This window comes from Nerophis ophidion, linkage group LG21 (assembly GCF_033978795.1).
Source record: "Nerophis ophidion isolate RoL-2023_Sa linkage group LG21, RoL_Noph_v1.0, whole genome shotgun sequence".
Taxonomy (NCBI): domain Eukaryota; kingdom Metazoa; phylum Chordata; class Actinopteri; order Syngnathiformes; family Syngnathidae; genus Nerophis; species Nerophis ophidion.
The window spans coordinates 9,613,569-9,634,725 of NC_084631.1; the positions used below are offsets into that span (position 1 = coordinate 9,613,569).

Sequence of the window (21,157 nt, forward strand, 5' to 3'; positions counted from 1 at the left end):
AACATTCACACTCACATTCACACACTAGGGCCAATTTAGTGTTGCCAATCAACCTATCCCCAGGTGCATGTCTTTGGAAGTGGGAGGAAGCCGGAGTACCCGGAGGGAACCCACGCAAACGGGATTGAACCCAGGATTACTTAGGACCTTCGTATTGTGAGGCAGACGCACTAACCCCTCTTCCACCGTGCTGCCAAACTTTGGTTGTATGGTGGAAAATAAAATAAAAATCACACCTTTTTTTTAGATTTGGTTACAGCTCTTCGACACTAAAAAAGTCGAACGATAGCTCTGTTTTCCTTTCATTGTGTTTAAAAAAAAAAAAAACACATCGTCTTTTGTTTCCTCATTTATTAAAAATATGTAAATTAATTTGAGCTTTTTTTTCATTTCTTGAAAAGACCAACATTTATTGTTGCTATTTCAAATTCGGAAATTTGGCAAAAAAAAAGCTATATCGACAGTTAAGAAAATGCTTTTGTTTTTTCATAGGTTGTGTACATCATGATGAGTAAAAACAAATGCACTTTCATGTACAGGTGCCATTAGTTGTCATGGCAACAGTTTCCTATTACATCCATCCATCCATTTTTCTACGGCTCATTCCCTTTGGGGTCGCAGGAGGCGCTGGTGCCTATCTCAGCTACAATCGGGCGGAAGGCAGAGTACACCCTGGACAAGTCGCCACCTCATGGCAGGGCCAACACAGATAGACAGACAACATTCACACTCACATTCACACACTAGGGCCAATTTAGTGTTGCCAATCAACCTATCCCCAGGTGCATGTCTTTGGAAGTGGTAGGAACCCACACAAACTCCACACAGAAAGATGCCGAGCCCGGGATTGAACCCAGGACTACTCAGGACCTTCGTATTGTGAGGCAGACGCACTAACTCCTCTCCCACCATGCTGCCCAACTTTGGTTGTATGGTGGAAAATAGCATAAAAATTACACCTATTTTTTAGATGTGGTTACTGCTCTTCGACACTGAAAAAGTCGAATGATGGCTGTTTTCCTTTGAAAAAACACATCGTCTTTTGTTTTTGTTTTTTTTAAATTTAGTTTTAATTAAATCACCATAAAAATGTATAATTAGTGCAAAAAAAAACCCTCCCTCCCCCATTCACACTCATCTACACCCACTCACATAAAAAAGGCTTGGTTGGTAGAGTGGCCGTGCCAGCAACTTGAGGGTTGCAGGTTCGATTCCCACTTGTGCCCTCCGAGTTAATGCCGTTGTGTCCTTGGGCAAGACACTTTACCCACCTGCTCCCAGTGGCACCCACACTGGTTTAAATGTAACTTAGATATTGGGTGTCACTATGTAAAGGGCTTTGAGTCACTTGAGAAAAGCGCTATATAAATATAATTCACTTCACTTCTTTCTGCTACCAAAATTCTGGTTCCCACAACATATATAACACAGTCTGCAAGGGACACAGTCCCTGAAACACACATGATTGTGTGTGCCGCCGGTCCACTAACATTATCATTAATTACTATTTTTTATGTCATTGTTTTATATTATTTTCCTTTCTTTTTTATCCAAGAAAATGTTTTTTTTTAAATCTCATTTTATTTTATTTAAATTTTTTTTAAAAAGGACCTTATCTGACCAGCTTGTTAATGAAATTAGACTTGTCTAATAGGTTTTTAAAACCAGGTCCAGTCCAGATAATGTCCAAGTCGGGCTCAGCAACACACACTCTCATCCATGTACAACAACAAAAAATAGGGAAACAACAGATTGCATATAATTTATAAACAAAATTACATGTTCATAAAAAGCATTTGTGTATAGTCCATATTATGTCCTAGTCAGACTCAACACACACCTTCATTTTGTACACTCCGAAATAGGGAACACAAAAACTGTTGTTGCATATCTATAAACATAATTTTAATCTTATTTCAAAGTCTATTGAATTTCTTTTAAAACTTTTACTCTGGAAAATCTAGAAGAAACAATGATTTGTCTTTGTTAGAAATGTAGCTTGGTCCAATTTGTTATATATTCTAACAAAGTGCAGATTGGATTTTAACCTATTTAGAACATGTCATCAAAATTCTAAAATTAATCTTAATCAGGAAAAATTACTAATGATGTTCCATAAATTCTTTTTTTAAATTTTTTCCAAAAGATTCGAATTAGCTATTTTTTCTCTTCTTTTTTTGGGTTGAATTTTGAATTTTAAAGTGTCGAAATTGAAGATAAACTATGTTTACTAGGTTTCTTTTAAACCGTTCAATTAAGTGTTTTTTTCAGCATTTATTTTTCTACGAAAAACCTTCCGTAAAAGGAAAAAAAATGTACGACGGAATGACAGACAGAAATACCCATTTATATATATATATATATATATATATATATATATATATATATATATATATATATATATATATATATATATATATATATATATATATATATATATATATTTATTTATTAAAGGTAAATTGAGCAAATTGGCTATTTCTGGCGATTTATTGAAGTGTGTATCAAACTGGTAGCCTTTCGCATTAATCAGTACCCAAGAAGTAGCTCTTGGTTTCAAAAAGGTTGGTGACCTCTGCTTTAAGGATTTTTCATCTTTTTTTTCCTGTTTTTGGCATCATTATCCTTGTCAATCATGTATCTTTCTTTTAAAGAAAGTAATACTAAGTGAATATCTATTTTTGGCCTTAAAAAAAAAACTTTTACCAAGTAAATAAATAAATAAATGGACTAAGTCACGATTGTCAATGAACTCTCCTAAAATAACAGAAACTAAACAAACCAATCCTTGAACACATTTTTTTCAACTTCCACCCATCGTCTTTTGTTTCCCCATTTATTAAAAATATCAAAATTAATTGTAGCTTTTTTTCATTTCTTGAAAAGACCAACATTTTTTTTTTTTTGCTATTTCAAATTCGGAAAATGGCTAAAAAGCTAACGTATTGACAGTTTAAAAAAATGCTTTTGTTTTTTCATAGTTTGTAAACATCACGATGAGTAAAAACAAATGTACATTCATTTACACGTGCCATTCGTTGTCATGGCAACAGTTTCCTATTACAGCGTGCGTGATTTCGTCTGAGTCGTAGCGACGTCACGTGATTTATCGCGTGCATGACGTCACGTCTTCGTCAATCTATTCTTAGATGCCGCATTATTTAGGAAAGAAACCATAAATTGCGTACAAAGTAAAACGAATATAACTCAGTGGGCGGGGCATTTTTGGATCGCTGGCAAAGAAGAGGCGGGGCTTCAGTTACCCTGGTGACAGAAGCCCGTCAGCTTCGCGCTAATTGCGCGCCACGGTCACGTGGTGCTTGTAAACATGGCGCGGCGGTCGGTGAAGGGTTAAGTGTCTGACTGCTCACCGAGGAAGAGGAGGAGGAAGCGGAGGTGGGAGAGCGGGCTCGATGCGTCAGCCGATGCTGCTGCTGCTGCTGCTGATGATGATGATGGTGAAGAAGAAGATGAAGATTGCGCTGCTCGGCGGTAAGCGAAACGCATTTTCTGGTCACGTGTCTGCGTCCGGCATGCACTTTGTTGCACGGATGTCTGCTCCTGGCTGGAGGGCCGCATGCGCAGCTTTTTAATGACGCTCCCATTTGCTCTTCATCATCGCCATCATCACCATCAACACCGGCTCACCTGCAGGACAGGTGACCGCATCACGTGATTGATAATTGAACGTCATGTCAGCCAGTGTGCTATGCTAGCTCTATGTTAAACACGCGCGCTGATACCACTGACACCATCATGAATCTCTGACGTCACAGTGACATCGTCATGATACCTGCTGTGATGTCACAGGGACATAATCATGATACCAGCTGTGACGTCACAGTGACATCATGATACCTGCTGATGTGACAGCAGTATCATCACAATACCTGCTGTGGCGTCACAGTGACATCATGATACCTGCTGATGTGACAGTAGTATCATCACAATACCTGCTGTGATGTCACTATGACATCATGATACCTCCGGGGATGTCAGAGTGACATGATACCTGCTGTGTTGTCACAGTGACATCATCATGACACCTGCCGATGTCAGTGATATCATCATGATATCTGCTGTGATGTCACAGTGACATCATACCTGCTGTGATGTCAGTAATATCATGATACTTGATGTGATGTCACAATGAGATCATGATACCTGCTGTGATGTCACAATGGATACCTGCTGTGATGTCACAAGTGATATCATGATACCTGCTGTGATATCACAGTAATCAATCAATCAATCAATTATTTTTTTATATAGCCCTAAATCACTAGTGTCTCAAAGGGCTGCACAAACCACTACGACATCCTCGGTAGGCCCACATAAGGGCAAGGAAAACACACACCCAGTGGGACGTCGGTGACAATGATGACTATGAGAAACCTTGGAGAGGACCGCATATGTGGGTAACCCCCCCCTCTAGTTGCCCACAGTAATATCATGATACTTGCTGTGATGTCACAGTGATGTCATGATGCCTGCTGTGATCTCAGTGGATACCTGCTGTGATGTCACAGCGATATCATGACACCTGCTGATGTGACAGTGATGTCATCATAACACCTGCTGGAATGTCGTCATGATAGCTGCTGTGATGTCAGTGATATCGTGATACGTGCTGATGTGACAGTGACGTCATCATGATACCTACTGTAACGTCAGTGATATGATACCAACTGTGATGTCACAATGATACCATCATGAAAGCTGCTGTGATGTCAGTGATACATCATACCAGCTTTGATGTCACAGTCACATCATCACGGTGATATCACAGTGACATCAACATGATACCGGCTGCGATGTCACAATGATATTATCATGAAACCAGCTTTAATGTAGCAGTGATACCCTGATACCAGCTGTGATAAAAAAATGGTAAATGGTTGTACTTGTATAGCGCTTTTCTACCCCTTATTAAGGAGCCCAAAGCGCTTTGATAGTATTTCCACATTCACCCATTCACACACTGATGGAAGGAGCTGCCATGCAAGGCGCTAATCAGGAGCAAGGGTGAAGTGTCTTGCTCAAGGACACAACGGACGTGACTAGGATGGTAGTAGGTGGGGATCGAACCAGTAACCCTCAAATTGCTGGCACGGCCACTCTACCAACTTCGCCACGCCGTCCCCGTGATGTCAGTTACATCATCATGACGATACCAGCTGTGATGTCACAGTGACAACATCATGATACCGACTGCGATGTAATTACAACATCATGATATCATTTGTGATGTCAGTTTCATGTTATGTCAGTGATATTGTCATAGCACCTGCTGTGATAATGCCCTGACATCATTATGATACCTACTGTGATGTGATATCAACTTGACATTTTCATACTTGCTGTGATATCAACCTGCCATCGTCATGATACCTGCTGTGATGTGATATCAACCTGAAATCGTCATATCTTCTGTAATGTGATATCAACCTGACATCGTCATGATATATTCTGTAATGTGATATCAACCTAACATCGTCATGATACCTTCTGTAATAGGATATCAATCAATCAATCAATGTTTACTTATATAGCCCTAAATCACTAGTGTCTCAAAGGGCTGCACAAACCACTACGACATCCTCGGTAGGCCCACATAAGGGCAAGGAAAACTCACACCCAGTGGGACGTCGGTGACAATGATGACTATGATAACCTTGGAGAGGAGGAAAGCAATGGATGTCGAGCGGGTCTAACATGATACTGTGAAAGTTCAATCCATAATGGATCCAACACAGTCGCGAGAGTCCAGTCCAAAGCGGATCCAACACAGCAGCGAGAGTCCCGTTCACAGCGGAGCCAGCAGGAAACCATCCCAAGCGGAGGCGGATCAGCAGCGCAGAGATGTCCCCAGCCGATACACAGGCGAGCAGTACATGGCCACCGGATCGGACCGGACCCCCTCCACAAGGGAGAGTGGGACATAGGAGAAAAAGAAAAGAAACGGCAGATCAACTGGTCTAAAAAGGGAGTATCAACCTGACATCGTCATGATACCTGCTGTAATGTGATATCGACCTGACATCGTCATGATACCTGCTGTAATGTGCTGTCAACTTGACATCGCCATACCAATTCTCCCGTCCAAAGGCAAAACCTAGTAACTCACGTCTAGCTGATTTTGCGAAAACAAAGGAAAACCAATCTATCTTGATGCTGTCTTACAAAGATCTACAAAGTCATCAAACGTACAGATGTTTTCTTGAGCTTTCATTTTCTTGCCGATTGAATCTGCTCTCATGAACGTGTGCCCTTTCTCCAGATATTTTATCACAATCTCGGGTGGGCCCCATTCTGCGTTTGCACATTGGGCAAGAGCCGTGTACAGCGTTCAGTTTTTATTTTGACCTCCACAGTTATCTGCCCAAAAGAGTATGCAAGGGGAAGAATCAAGAACAATACATTTAATGAAGGTGCTTGCCAAATCCTGGGCCAATCTTCCAAATATCCCCTCGTGCCATAATATCACAGAATCAGGTTGACTGTGGGCCCCCATTCCTGCAAATGTCTCATTAAAGACAATAAGGCGACTGACAAAGAAGCTCCGATTGGTCCCTTGAGATACTAGGTTTTTCTGTTGTATCTACGCGGTTATGTGGTAGTTGCTAGGTCCTGCCATGCGCGTAACAGCTTACTTACGGAAAAAATTACAATATCGCATACACTAATGTAAAGCATATCACCTAGGAACTCCAAAATTATTATCAGCTCAGTTTTGACCAAAATGGAGTTACTGGGTTTTGCCTTTGGACGGGAGAATTGTAATGTGATATAATAAATAAATAAATGGGTTGTACTTGTATAGCGCTTTTCTACCTTCAAGGTACTCAAAGCGCTTTGACACTACTTCCACATTTACCCATTCACACACACATTCACACACTGATGGAGGGAGCTGCCATGCAAGGCGCCAACCAGCACCCATCAGGAGCAAGGGTGAAGTGTCTTGCTCAAGGACACAATGGATGTGACGAGGTTGGTACTAGGTGGGATTTGAACCAGTGACGCTCGGGTTGCGCACGGCCACTCTACCACTGCGCCACGCCGTCCCTAATTAAACATTAAACACACAAACATGTACGTACGTACACACACATACATATAGACATACATACATACATACATAAACACACACACACACAAACACAGACATACACACACACACAAAAACAAACAGATACACACACACATTTATACACACATCCACACACACACACAGACATACACACATTCATGCGTACACACACACAAAAACAAACATAGATACACACACACACATTTATACACACATCCACACACACATACAAACACAGGTACGTACGTATGTATATACATACACACACACATACATACATACTTACATACATACAAACACACACACACACACACACACAAACATACACACATTCATACATATACACACACACACACAAAAACAAACATAGATACACACACACATTTATACACACATCCACACACACACACACAGACATACACACATTCATACGTACACACACACAAAAACAAACATAGATACACACACACACATTTATACACACATCCACACACAGATACACACACATACATACACACACACACAAACACAGGTACGTACATATGTATATACATACACACACACATACATACATACATACATACGTAGACACACACACAAACAAACACACACACACATACGTAAACACATACATACATACATACACGTACATACATACACACACAAACATTGATACATACACACGTACATACACGCACACACATACACACACATTAAACACATACACAAACGTACGTACACACACAAACAGACGTACACACGCAAAATACGTACACACACATACATACGTACACACACACACATACATACATACATACATACAAACACACACACACACACACACACACACACGTACATACATACCAACGCACAAAGCAAGACAATCACTCAGCTGATGCCAGTATCTGCAAGAACTGTTAGTGCTGGCATGAACAACCATCGAGTCCAACCATCGATATCAACCTGATATCGTCATGATATCTGCCGTAATGTGATATCAACCCGGGCATGTGATTTGAACTTAATGAAAAAGACTGAAAATATACTGGAGGTCTGGGAGGACCAGAAGTTCAGGGCTTTAATGTTTAAAATTTTGGCCCACTCTGTATTTGACTTTGACACCCCTGTTGTTACATCATACCCATATTAGCTGACACTTCCTCCTCCTGCAGGTCCCTTGACATCTTGAGAAGAGCTCCTGTTGGGGGGGAGGAGCGATGGGAGACGGGGGCCCCCTCCAGGTGGAAGGCAACGCCCTCCTCAAGGCCGTCTTCCAGGGCAAGCTGAGGCTAACCCGCCTGCTGCTGGAAGGCGGCGCCTACATCAACGAGGGCAATGAGCTCGGCGAAACCCCCGTCTCCGTCGCCTGCCTGGCGAACTACGAGGATCCCCAGATGCGGCACAGGATGGTGCGCTACCTGCTGGAGCAAGGCGCTGATCCCAACATCCCCGACAAGAGCGGGAGGACAGCCCTGATGCACGCCTGCGCCAAGCCGGCCGGTAGGGAGGTGGTCTCGCTCCTGCTGCAAAACGGGGCAGACCCCAGCCTCAAAGACTACTCGGGAAGCTCCGCCCTCATGCACGCCCTCAACAGGGGGGACCGTGACACGCTGCAGATCCTGTTGGACTTCTGCAGGGCCAAAGGCAAGGAGGTCATCATCATCACAACGGACACGTCTCCGTCCGGGACCAAAAAGACAAAGCAGTACCTCAACTCTCCTCCGTCTCCGGGCGTGGCCGACAAGTCATCCCCCGCCTGCATGTCGCCGTCGGAGGTGGAGATCACCACCTCGTCGCCGGCAGAGGACGGAATGTTCAGCTTTGCCGTGGCCTCCGCATTGCCCCTGACCTCCACCGCCCGGCCCCACGGGGACAAGAGGCCGCCCCCCCGCAAGCTGCTCAAGAGGCTCAACTCGGAGCCGTGGGGCCTGGTGGCGCCCTCGGTGTCGTGCGCGGTCAACCAGGAAAGTGCGAGGGGGTGCCTGGATGAGGAGGAGAGCGGCTGCGACCTGAGCAGAGCATTGATAGAAATGAACGGGCTGCGCCTCGCCGAGCCGACGAGACCCCTGTTGTCACGGCGACACAGCATCGAGACTCACGACCCATGCTCGGTCAAAGTCGTGGACCTGACTTCCTTCGAAGACTGCGCTGCGCCGTCCTGGGATGACCAGGTCCATCAGCACCAAGTCCTATACCGCAGGAACACGGCGCCAGAGTCCCAGGAAAAGACCGGACCACCTAGCGTCGGGACCGCACAGTTCCTGCCTCACCCCAAACTCCCCCGTGTGGAGCACTCGGAGTCAGACAACCACCTGAGTCCAGAATCCATCCCAGGGTCCCCCGACTCCGGGCGGGTGTCTGTGGAGCGTAGGAGGTACAACGCTTCCCCTCTGTCCTTGGTCACCAGTTCCTCTCGGGAGTCTCTAGAAAACATCCCCAACTCCGTGTCTCCAATCAGCGTGCGCCGACGCAACCCCGGGCTCCTGGAGCGCCGCGGCTCCGGCACCCTACTCCTGGACCACATATCGCACACAAGGCCCGGTTTCCTGCCGCCGCTCAACATCAACCTCCATAGACCCATCCCAGACATCCGGCCCGGCAGCAAACCGCCCTCTCCGGTCCACGGCGGACACAAGATCCTGATTCCCGTGGCCCCGGCCTCGCCAAAACGGGGTCCAGACTTCAAGACCAAGAAGAAGCTGCTGAGAAGACACTCCATGCAGACGGAGCAGATGAAGCAGCTCTCCACCTTCCAGGAGATCCTGGCTGAGAAGGTCATAGAGTCCAACGGAGACTGAAGCCAAATGTTTTGATTCTGTGCCAACAACAAACTTTTGGACCAACACTTTTTGGACATGCACCTATTTTAACGTGTGTGGTCATTGAAATGACTGATTGCAGTACTTGGTACTACGTTTACGTATCTTAAAAAATTGACTGATTGCAGTACTCGGTACTGCAATTACTCATTTTAGCAAATTGACTGACTGCAGTACTTGGTACTACGTTCACATATTTTAGCTAAATTAATTTCAGTACTTGATAGTACGTTTACCCATTTTAGCAAATTTACTGATTTTAATACGTGGTACTACGTTTATTTATTTGATTAAATCGACTTATTATAGTAATTGGTACTACGTTCACGTATTTTAGCAAAATTAATTTCAGTACTTGGTAGTATGTTAACCCATTTGGACAAATTTACTGATTTTAATACGTGGTACAACGTTTATGTATTTGATTAAATCGACTGATTATAGTAATTGGTACTATGTTTACCTATCTTAGTAAATTGACTGATTGCAGTACCTGGCACAACGTTGACTTATTTGAGCAAATTTATTGATTTTAGTACTTGGTACTACGTTTATTGTAGCTAATTGACTGATTTCAGTACTTAATACATTTACGTATTTGAGCAAATTGACTGAAGTACTTGGTACTGCGTTTACGTATCTTAGCAAATTGACCGATTGCAGTACTTGGTACTACGTTTACAGATTTTAGCAAGTTGATTTCAGTACTTGGTACCACGTTTAACTATCTTAGCAAATTGACAGATTGCAGTACTTGGTACTACATTTAGGTATTTTAACAAATTGACTGATTTCAGTACTTGGTACTACGTTTACAGATTTTAGCAAGTTGATTTCAGTACTTGGTACCACGTTTACCTATCGTAGCAAATTGACAGATTGCAGTACCTGGTACAACATTGACTTATTTGAACAAATTGACTGATTTCAGTACTTGGTACTGCATTGACATATTCTAGCAAATAGACTGATTTTAATACTTGGTACTACGTTTACGTATTTTAGCAAATTGATTTCAGTACTTGGTACTACGTTTACATATTCGAGCAAATTGTGTGCTGTACTTGGTACTACGTTTACGTATCTTAGCAAATTGACTGATTGCAGTACTTGGTACTAAGTTTGCGTATTTGAGCAAATTGAGTGCTGTACTTGGTACTACGTTTACGTAGCTTAGCAAATTGACTGATTTCAGTCTACTTCAGTACTGTTTACATTTCTTAGCAAATTGATTTCAGTACTTCGTACTACATTTACGTATTTCAGCACATTGAGTTCTGTAGATGGTACTACCTTTACGTAGCTTAGCGAATTGACTGATTTCAGTACTTGGTCCCAAGTTTACGCATTTTACCAAATTGATTGATTGCAGTACTTGATACTATGTTTCGGTATTTGCGCAAATTGACTGACTGCAGTATTTGATAGTACATTTACATGACTTAGCAAATTGACTAATTGCAGTACTTGGTATTACGTTTACATATCCTAGCAAATCGACTGCAGTACTTGGTACTACGTTTCCGTATCATAGCAAATTGATTGCAGTACCTGGTATTACATTTGTGTATCTTAGCAAATTGACTGATTGCAGTACTTGGTACTACGTTTACATATTTGAGCAAATGGAATGATTGCAGTACTTGGTACTACGTTTACATATTTGAGCAAATTGATTTCAGTACTTGGTACTACGTTTACGCATTTTACCAAATTGACTGATCGCAGTACTTGGTACTGCGTTTACGTATTTGACCAAATTGACTGATTGCAGTACTTTGTACTATGTTTACGTATCTTAACACATGGTACTACATTTAAGTATATTTAGAAAACAGACTGATTGCAGTTCTTGGTACTAAGTTTGTGTCTTAGCAAACCGACTTATTTCAGTACTTTGTACTACATTTACAAATCTTGGCAAACAGAATGATTGCTGTACTTTGTACTAGGTTTATGTATCATAGTAAACAGACTGATTGCAGTACTTTGTACTAAATTTACGTAGCTTAGCATATGGTACTACATTGAGTATATTTAGCAAACAGACTGCAGTACTTTTTACTAAGTTTATGTATCTTAACAGACTGATTGCAATACTTTATACTAAGTTTACATATCTTAGCAAACAGACGGTTGCAGTACTTTGTACTACGTTAAAGATCTTTAGCAAACTGATTGCAGTACTTTGTACTACGTTTAAGATATTTAGAAAACAGACTGATGGCAGTACTTTGTACTATGTTTATGTATCTTAACACATGGTACTACGTTTTAGTATATTTAACAAACAGACTGATTGCAGTACTTTGTACCAAGTTTACGTATCTTAGCAAACAGACTGATTGCAGTACTTTATACTAAATTTACGTATCTTAGCACATGGTACTGTGTAGTGTAAATTTAGCAAACAGACTGTAGTACTTAGTACAGATGTTTGCAATCAGTCTAAGATATGTAAACTTAGTACAAAGTTTACATATCTTAGCAAGCAGACTGTTTCAGTACTTTGTACTAAATTTACGTATCTTAACAGACTGACTGCAGTACTTTGTACCAAGTTCACATATCTTAGCAAACAGACTGATTTCAGCATTTGGTACTAAGTTTAACTATATTTAGCAAACTGACTGATTGCAGTACTTTGTACTATGTTTACGTATCTTAGCAGACTGATTGCAGTGCTTTGTACTAAGTTTACGTATCTTAGCAAACAGACTGTTTCAGTACTCTGTACTATGTTAAAGATATTTAGCAAATTGATTGCAGTACTTTGTACTACGTTAAAAATCTTTGGCAAACAGACTGTTTCAGTAATTTGTACTAAGTTTACGTATTTTAGCGAACAGACTGACTGCAGTATTTGGTACTATGTTTAAGTATATTTAGCAAACAACCAGTCAGGGCACAGTGGTTTCTACCTGAAGCTAAAAAGTGTTTGGTTGCAGAAGCATAAAGTCTCCGCCCTCTGGACTAAAAATAATTCAGGGTTGATGTTTCAGACCTACAGTTTCCCGGACACACCAAGAAAACTGCATTTATTTTATTAAAAGGTGCCGCGGGCTGAAGGCAAACATAATATGAACTTTTTTCCACCACCAGAGGGCACTCAAGGCTCCATCTCAGCCGTTCAAAAACACAAAAAAAAAGAACATCATTGATATTTCTTTCCTTTGATCCGTGGGGTCTTTTCCAGTTTGATGCTAGCTAGGAGTAAAAAACCCAAAAAAAAAAAGAAATCGGTTTTAGGTTTTTAATGGAAAATATTTAAAAGTCTTTGTTGCCGCTGTAATGAATAATCAATGATCAATAACGTGATAAAGACTTGTATTTATGATGCACTTTAACATTCTTGAGTCAACATGGCGATGTTGGACTGTGAAGACGTGCGCTGCGTGCATGCGTGTGTCGGACAAATGTGATATTTTGTACTAAATGAACCACTTTTGATTGTGTGCAATAAAAATTCCAACGTTACTATTCTCATGTGGGACTCCCAAAACGAGAAAAACAGGAACGACGTCCGGCTTCTGTGTCATTACAGACGTGCAAAGACTGCTCAAGATGTCTCTTGTTTATTCATCCTCTAACAACGATAATGTAAAAAAAAAAAAAGCATAAAAAGACCTTTTATTTCTTGAAGAACTTTTTGTTGAGGAGGAAGATGAGCAAGTTGACGTTGACTCTGGCTTTGTCAAACATCTTCATCACGGCCACACCTTCATATTGCAATTGCAGGAGGTCCTGCACACACACACACACACGGAATAGGGTATGAAGTTACCCGGGTTTGGGTGCAGACGGGGAAGGGCGCTGCCAAGCGGGTACCTGGTACTTGAGCAGGAACTGTTCCATGTCCACGCCGAGGAAGCGCGCCGTGACAAAGAAGGTTCCGTTGTGTGGTCCACTAACAATGTCAAATATGACATTCTTGAACCTGGGAGGAAACAAACCAGATGTTACTTTCACAAATTTACAGGAATGAATAATTCAACTGTTTGGTTTTAACATCAAGTCTTAGATTCCAACACTTGGTGGGCAACAGGAATATATTTAATAATGCTTCCACTGTATTTTTTTTTTTTTTTAAAGTACTATATAAGTGCTCAGATAGTCCTTAAAAAGTCAAAAAGTTGTTAAGAGAAAGTCAACACAATGGAGTTTGCAGTGAGCACTTTGTGAATGTCTGTTTGATCTTCAAATAAAGTGTGAAAACAAGTATTTTTATTTAATTTTCTCATTCTCATATGCAAACAAACACGTTTTTTTAAGAAACTTTCACATGGAACTAAAACATACAATTCCGAATAATTGTACGAATTTGCTTGAATGAACAGTAGGAATGATTGAATATTGAAAAAAAGTGGAATGGAAAAGGAAATGTGGAAAAGGTTTAGCTGTGAAATGGTTTGAATGTAGAAATACTGTGATTGTAGGGAAAATATGAATGTTGAAGATAGGAAACTGTACTGCAACATACTATGAATTTAGAAAAAAATATTTTATTATAGTTGGAATTATACTATGAGACTGGCTACACAATTGGCCAAGGAAGTATGCATCACAGAATTAACTTACTAAATTAACCAAATTAATGATATCGATCATGCTAACTAACCGCTGTACAAAACAGCCAGGCTTTCAAACCAGTTTGCCGCTTTGGGTAGAAAACATATGTGCGAGAGAACTACCTTTTTGGCTAATTTGGGGTACAAACCAATGTTTTTTCTTTACAATAAAACATATAAGACTCATAGATGTAAACTTGTTTAAAGTAGGGTTTGTTTAGTTGGTCCCTTCTGGGGTTTGAACCCACCTCAGTGAGATAAAAGGCATGCGCGTTATCCTCTCAGCCAAACTGATTAGCTTTCCAAATTATGTCCAACTCTGAATGTTAAAAGAGCGATTCAGCGAAAGTATTGCCTTTTTGCAAATTTCAGACTAAAGATATATTTTTTTACCTACAAAAAAATATGTTTTTTGATAGTGTGGAATATCTACTTGCAGTCAAGGTTAATTTTAGGTGGGAAAAAATCGTGACCGTAAGTGAGAATGGTGGGATGAGTGCCAATTATATTGTCCAATATTTTTGGAAAATCGTCCATCCATCCATTTTCTACCGCTTATTCCCTTTGGGGTCGCGGGGCGCTGGTGCCTATTTCATCTACAATCGGGAGGAAGGCGGGGGTACACCCTGGACAAGTTGGAAAATTGTAAATTCGGTAAAATATTTGGGTTTAGAAAAAAATGTAGTTTTATTTTTTTTAGACAAATGTTTTATTGGTGCAATGGTTGAAATTATTTGATAAAAGTGGGAGGAGTCGTCGAAAAAAAAAAAAAAAATGATTACTCACTGTAAAAAACGGTAATATTGGGGAATGTTTGTTGCATGAGCACGCATGTCCTGAATGGGCTGAACGTTTCGACGCTTGAACGGGATCATTCGGATAAACGGTTTGGGAGTTACAAGCGGACGAAAAACTTAACAGAAGAATATTAATAAATTGATGAATTTTGGTGTAGAATAATAAATATAGTGTGAATTTGGGCTGGGCGATATTCACATTTGTGCTATACACACACACACATATATATATATATATATATACGTACTTATATACACACATATATATAATATCAATCAATCAATGTTTATTTATATAGCCCTAAATCACAAATGTCTCAAAGGACTACTACAAACCACTACGACATCCTCGGGAGAACAAATTATATATATATATATATATATATATATATATATATAATATAATATATATATATATAATATAATATATATTATATATATATATATATACATACACACACATATAGATGTATACATATATAGATATATATACTTATACATAGATACATATATATACACACACACACACACACATATAGATGTATACATATATAGATATATATACTTATACATACATACATATATATATATATATACACACAAACATACAGTATATGTGATGAGATGGCGACTTGTCCTGGGTGTACGGCACCTTCCACCCGAATGCAGCTGAAATATGCTCCAGCCCCCCCGCGAGCCCAAAAGGGACAAGCGTTAGCAAATGGATGGATATTCAGACACACACACATATATATTCATGTACACGTACATAGATAAATACACACACACACACACATATATGTATAATATATATATATACACACACACACACACAAATATATATATTTACACATATACACAAACATATATATATATATATATATATATATACACACATATATAAATATATATATACATACACATATATGTATATATATACATATACACAATCATATATATATATTTATACACACACATACATACAATATCACACACCCACACGATATCACGCTGCAAGACTGCTTGTACCGCACGTTTTACATGCAAGCTGACATAATCCAATACGTGCTGGTACCACATCGATATCTCATATCAATGTCAGATGAGGACACCCCTATTTAAAACAAGTACTGTACAGCAGACTGGAATCACTTTTGATGATATCTGTCTATACATTTTCTCTGCCCGTTCAACTACTGGACTTGGACTTTGCAGTTTGGGGTTTTTATTTGAACTCTTTGTAAATTTTATTTGTTGTGACGGGTACTGAGATCTTGACCTCAGTGGTTTTTATCGAAATAAATAATGAATTTGTGAAATAACCGGCAGTCATTTTGAATGTTTGTCCAAAGCGAAAGTGTCTGCAGGTCACATGTGACCCAGCGATTGGAGGTCTTTAATTGTCAAGACACGCCCCTGTCTGGTCACCTGATAAGTGGCTTCCAACTTTCTTCCACTTCAAATGTGTGTGTGTGTGTGTGTGTGTCGCACGCTCACTGTGTGCACGGCAGGTCTTGTATCTCCAGCAGAACTCCTTTCTGCTGCAGGCGGGCGGCGGTGTAGCTCAAAACAGGAGGCTTCTTCTTCCCTCGGCTGTCCGCTGCTTTCTTATTGGTCGCCTGACTGTGAGCACAGGAAGTGAGGTGAGGGACACGCTCCTGCACCAACGGCTACCCTCACAGCATTACCTGTTGGCTGTCAGGTTGTCAAGACAGGATGTGATGTAATGCCTGTAGTAGTCCACCTGTTCGCTGTGGAAGTTGCTCTTCGCCTGCAGGCTGCCCAGAGTCTGCCTTAGTTTCAGGAGCTCCGCCCCCCGGCGCTGGCGGCGCAGACGCTGGCTGCGCACGTCCTGGAGGGAGAGTTGCGGCACGTCAGCTCACGTGACACTCGGCGGGCCAACAGGGCTGACGACGTGGTGTTAGTTACCTTGGCGATCATCTGGAGTATGTGGTCACGCCCGCGTGCCGCTGGAAGGACTCCAAGAGCCTCCAGGCGACGAAGACTCCGCACGATCTTCCTCTTCTTCTCCTCCACACTCAGCGTGCTGTCCGCCATCAGCGACGGGTTCCTCTTCAATTTCTCTGGCGTGCAGGCGTCTCGACCAGCGCGCCGCTGCATCAGACGCTCGTGACGCACTTCCTGAAGAACAAAAGTCCACTTGAAGACAAACACATCCTTTTACGGGCTTGTTAACACTACTAGCATTACTACAATATTTTACTACTAGTGAAGCATGAATTGTGAAATACTGTAGCAAATATACACTTCAATACACAACATGAAAGTTCACGCTCTCAAGTACGACGGGGCGATATATCCATATATACGATAAAATTGCGGGTTTGTCTCTGTGCGATATAGAAAATGACTATATCGTAATATTTGAGTATATGTTCTCACGTAGGACTTTTAGCTGTGGCCGTACACTTCAGGCTCTTTCCTGTCTCTCCTTCTCACAGACAAGCAGGCGTACATTCTTACATATGTCACAAACTGTCTCGTCATACGTCACATACACGCTCTCGCCCAGCAGAGAGGTAGCGGCGTGGCTAACGTTAGCTGCATACTAGCCGTACGAGAGAAAGATGGTGCGAATCTGGTAACAAATGAAGGAAGACCTGATTCCCAATAACAACAGCAGGGTCTGTCGGTGGTTCGGTTTCAAGTGGGAATACGTCGAACAGACAACCGTGATTTGTCAAGTGTGGGGAAAAAGCGTTGCTATAAAAAAGTAGCATTACTGCTAATATGTAGCATCATTTGTAAAGTCACTCGCTAAAGAATGAAGAGAATTTCATAACCTTAGTAACATACCACATAGTGAAGGACGAATACTATTTGATTTCCTATTATGCAGCTCATTCTTATTTGACACTTGAAATGTCTCCGACAATCTTGCAATTTATGTTTTGGAAATGACTTGAATGTTTGTGCCATTGCTTAATAACTTTAATAAATACACTTTTGGTCAATTGACTTAGTTGTGATTTCCCTCTGTGCATGAAAGTTTAAAAGTAGCATATATTAACGCAGTATGAAGAAGAATGTTTTAATGTATACACATAGAATCATCATATGCTGTGATTATATGCATCAAGTGTTCATTTAAGGCCAAGGCAAAATATATATCGTGTATCGTGATATGGCCTAAAAGTATCGCAATATTAAAAAAAGGCAATATCGCCCAGTCCTACTCTCAAGCTTCCTCTCCAACCTTTGCTCTGTCTGGAGCCTATAGTTTTAATGACGCACACAACATCCTCTCATTGCTCCAAAAAGGCGTCGAGACTACTATCCCTTGGACTTGTAGAAATACCGCCCACCCTATTACTACAACAAGAACATGAAACACCTCCTTGTTGTATGTGCTTTTACACTGTAACAGTACGACTACCACTAATAATAGTACTACTACTAGAAGAACATGAAACATCTCCTTGTTGTATGTGCTTTTATACTGTAGCTGTACTCCTACCACTATCACTAATACCACATAAAACAACATATCCTTGTATAATGTGATTTTACACTTACAGTATTACTACCACTAATACTACAGGCATGTGATTTGACCACAATGAAAAAGACTGAAAACATTTCCAGGGGTGTGGGGGAAGCTCCTGGTTTTTCACCAATTTAACATGCTAAAATTAACAAAGACAGCACCATTTGAAGAAAATATTTTAGTGTTTAAAGACATGAAAACATCGTTAATAGAAGATTGCTCTAAAATAAAATTTCCTTTCATATTTGAAATAATTCTATCATTACTATTAGTCAGATATTGTTTTTATGGGCTAAAAATTTTTATCAGTGGTGTAACAGGTTTGCCAAGATTTATTATTATACAAAAATATATTTTAAAGTTAAGACTATTACATGATATATGCTATCATAAAAAGTAGCATTAATTGTAAAATACATAACCACTAATAACAATTCACAGTTTTAATGTATATGCCTAATTGCCTATAAGTATAGTTATAAATAACAAAATACCAAATGTAAACATTTCATTCTTTTCGCCAAACTAGGATATCAATCAATGTTTATTTATATAGCCCTAAATCACAAATGTCTCAAAGGGCTGCACAAGCCACGACAACATCCAAGGATCAGCGCCCACATAAGGGCAAGGAATGACGTCGATGAGAATGACTATGAGAAACCTTGGAGAGGACCGCAAATGTGGGTAAACCCAACCTCCTCTAGGGGTGACCGGTGCAATGGACATCCAGTGGGTCTAGCATAATATTGTGAAAGTCCAGTCCATAGTGGATCTAATATAATAGTGAGAGTCCAGTCCATAGTGGATCTAACATAATAATGAGAGTTCAGTCCATAGTGGATCTAATATAATAGTGAGAGTCCAGTCCATTGTGGATCTAACATAATAGTGAGAGTCCAGTCCATAGTGGATCTAACATACTAGTGTGAGAGTCCAGTCCATAGTGGATCTAACATAATAATGAGAGTCCAGTCCATAGTGGATCTAACATAAAAGTGTGAGAATGTTAGATCCACTATGGACTGGACTCTCACGCTGGTGTTAGATCCACTATAGACTGGATTCTCACACTATTATGTTAAATCCACTATGGACTGGACTTTCACACTATTATGTTAGATCCACTATGGACTGGACTCTCACTATTATGTTAGATCCACTATGGACTGGACTCTCACTATTTTGTTAGATCCACTATGGACCGGACTCTCACTATTATATTAAATCCACTATGGACTCAATTTATGACAATAATTAAACATGTTTTGTATTGTTAACGCATATTTGAAAATAGGAAATAACAATAATGTGAGGACACTGACATATTGCATGAAACAAGTGTGAAAATATTTACTTTCAAGATTTTTACACCACTGACAATATTGTTTCAAGAGACTACATAAGAACTTAATATTACAAAATAGTGTTATATGCAAATTTATTTCAAATAAATTGTTAACTGGAATCAATAATGCGAACCTTTGAATTTCTGTAATTTCATAATATATTTTCACGTGGCTTTTTATTTTTATTAAAAAACATTTATATTTCGCAAAGCAATAATTGGTTAATATTTAAAACAAACATGCGTATTTCGAAAGCAAATATTTTTTACCTTACCTCATTATTAACTACCCTGTCTGCAACTGAAGTGGGTTGTTTGGGTGGATCTTTCCTCTCGATGTCTATGGCAGTTGTCGATGTAAACAAAGGATGAAGTCCGTAAGGTTTGCTCACTTTCGGTTGACATCCAAAAGTACCAGCTAGTGAAAAGTTTGTTTTCCTTGCTTCAAGTTGTTTCATATGTTTTAGGCGTTTCGCATGTACTTCAAAAGCCTAGAAACCTCGTGATCCAGAGTCAATATTATCATGACAACACGTGCACAAAACATTTCCGGGACGATCGATTTTCCGAATAAAATCGCCGAACAAAGTCGTATCTTCCTTCTTCCCAACAGTATCAGTGATTTCCCTTTCCATCCAGTCCCTATCGAAACTTATTTTTGACATGTTTATCAATTTCTTTTACACGTGAAGCGTCCTTTCTCTCGAGAACCGACATTGTTTACATTTGGAAAATGGCTGTAATAACGTCATCATTCATAACAAATGTCCTGATTGGTCACAAGGAACATATCGACAAATCAACTACGGCGTAATATAAGCTACGTCTCGATTACAAAAGACGAATCGGCAAGTAAACAAATCTTGACTTAGGGTCGGAAAAAAACCCCGGAAAAAAACAAGATAATCCCCCTCCCCCCGAGATTAAAAAAGACGGAATTCCGACTTTAGACGGAAAAATCACATGCCTGATACTACTACTACTATAAGAACATAAAACAACAACTTTGTGTTGTATATGTTTC

The 21,157-nt window shown here is 40.2% G+C and overlaps 2 protein-coding genes across 3 annotated transcripts in view; one reads left to right on the forward strand and one right to left on the reverse strand.

Moving 5' to 3' along the window:
- The first annotated feature begins 3,352 nt into the window (after positions 1 to 3,352).
- LOC133539724 (ankyrin repeat domain-containing protein 34A) lies at positions 3,353 to 14,130 on the forward strand. Its single transcript, XM_061881851.1, has 2 exons — positions 3,353 to 3,492; positions 8,266 to 14,130. The coding sequence occupies exon 2, from the start codon at positions 8,311 to 8,313 to the stop codon at positions 9,889 to 9,891; it is 1,581 nt and encodes a 526-aa protein (XP_061737835.1). The 5' UTR covers positions 3,353 to 3,492; positions 8,266 to 8,310; the 3' UTR covers positions 9,892 to 14,130.
- The window catches only part of iqgap3 (IQ motif containing GTPase activating protein 3), a 52,721-nt gene continuing 45,032 nt past the window's right edge, over positions 13,469 to 21,157 (reverse strand). For both annotated transcript variants that reach the window (XM_061881846.1, XM_061881845.1), the window contains exons 34-38: positions 17,207 to 17,419; positions 16,966 to 17,129; positions 16,775 to 16,900; positions 13,741 to 13,849; positions 13,469 to 13,656 (exon numbers count right to left, since the gene is read on the reverse strand). In XM_061881846.1, coding sequence (XP_061737830.1) covers positions 13,543 to 13,656; positions 13,741 to 13,849; positions 16,775 to 16,900; positions 16,966 to 17,129; positions 17,207 to 17,419 — 726 coding nt within the window. In that variant the 3' untranslated portion in view covers positions 13,469 to 13,542. The remainder of the gene's footprint in view (positions 13,657 to 13,740; positions 13,850 to 16,774; positions 16,901 to 16,965; positions 17,130 to 17,206; positions 17,420 to 21,157) is intronic.

Excerpts from the sequence above, each read along its gene's own strand:
- LOC133539724 (XM_061881851.1), top strand. The coding sequence starts at position 8,311 with ATGGGAGACGGGGGCCCCCTCCAGGTGGAAGGCAACGCCCTCCTCAAG.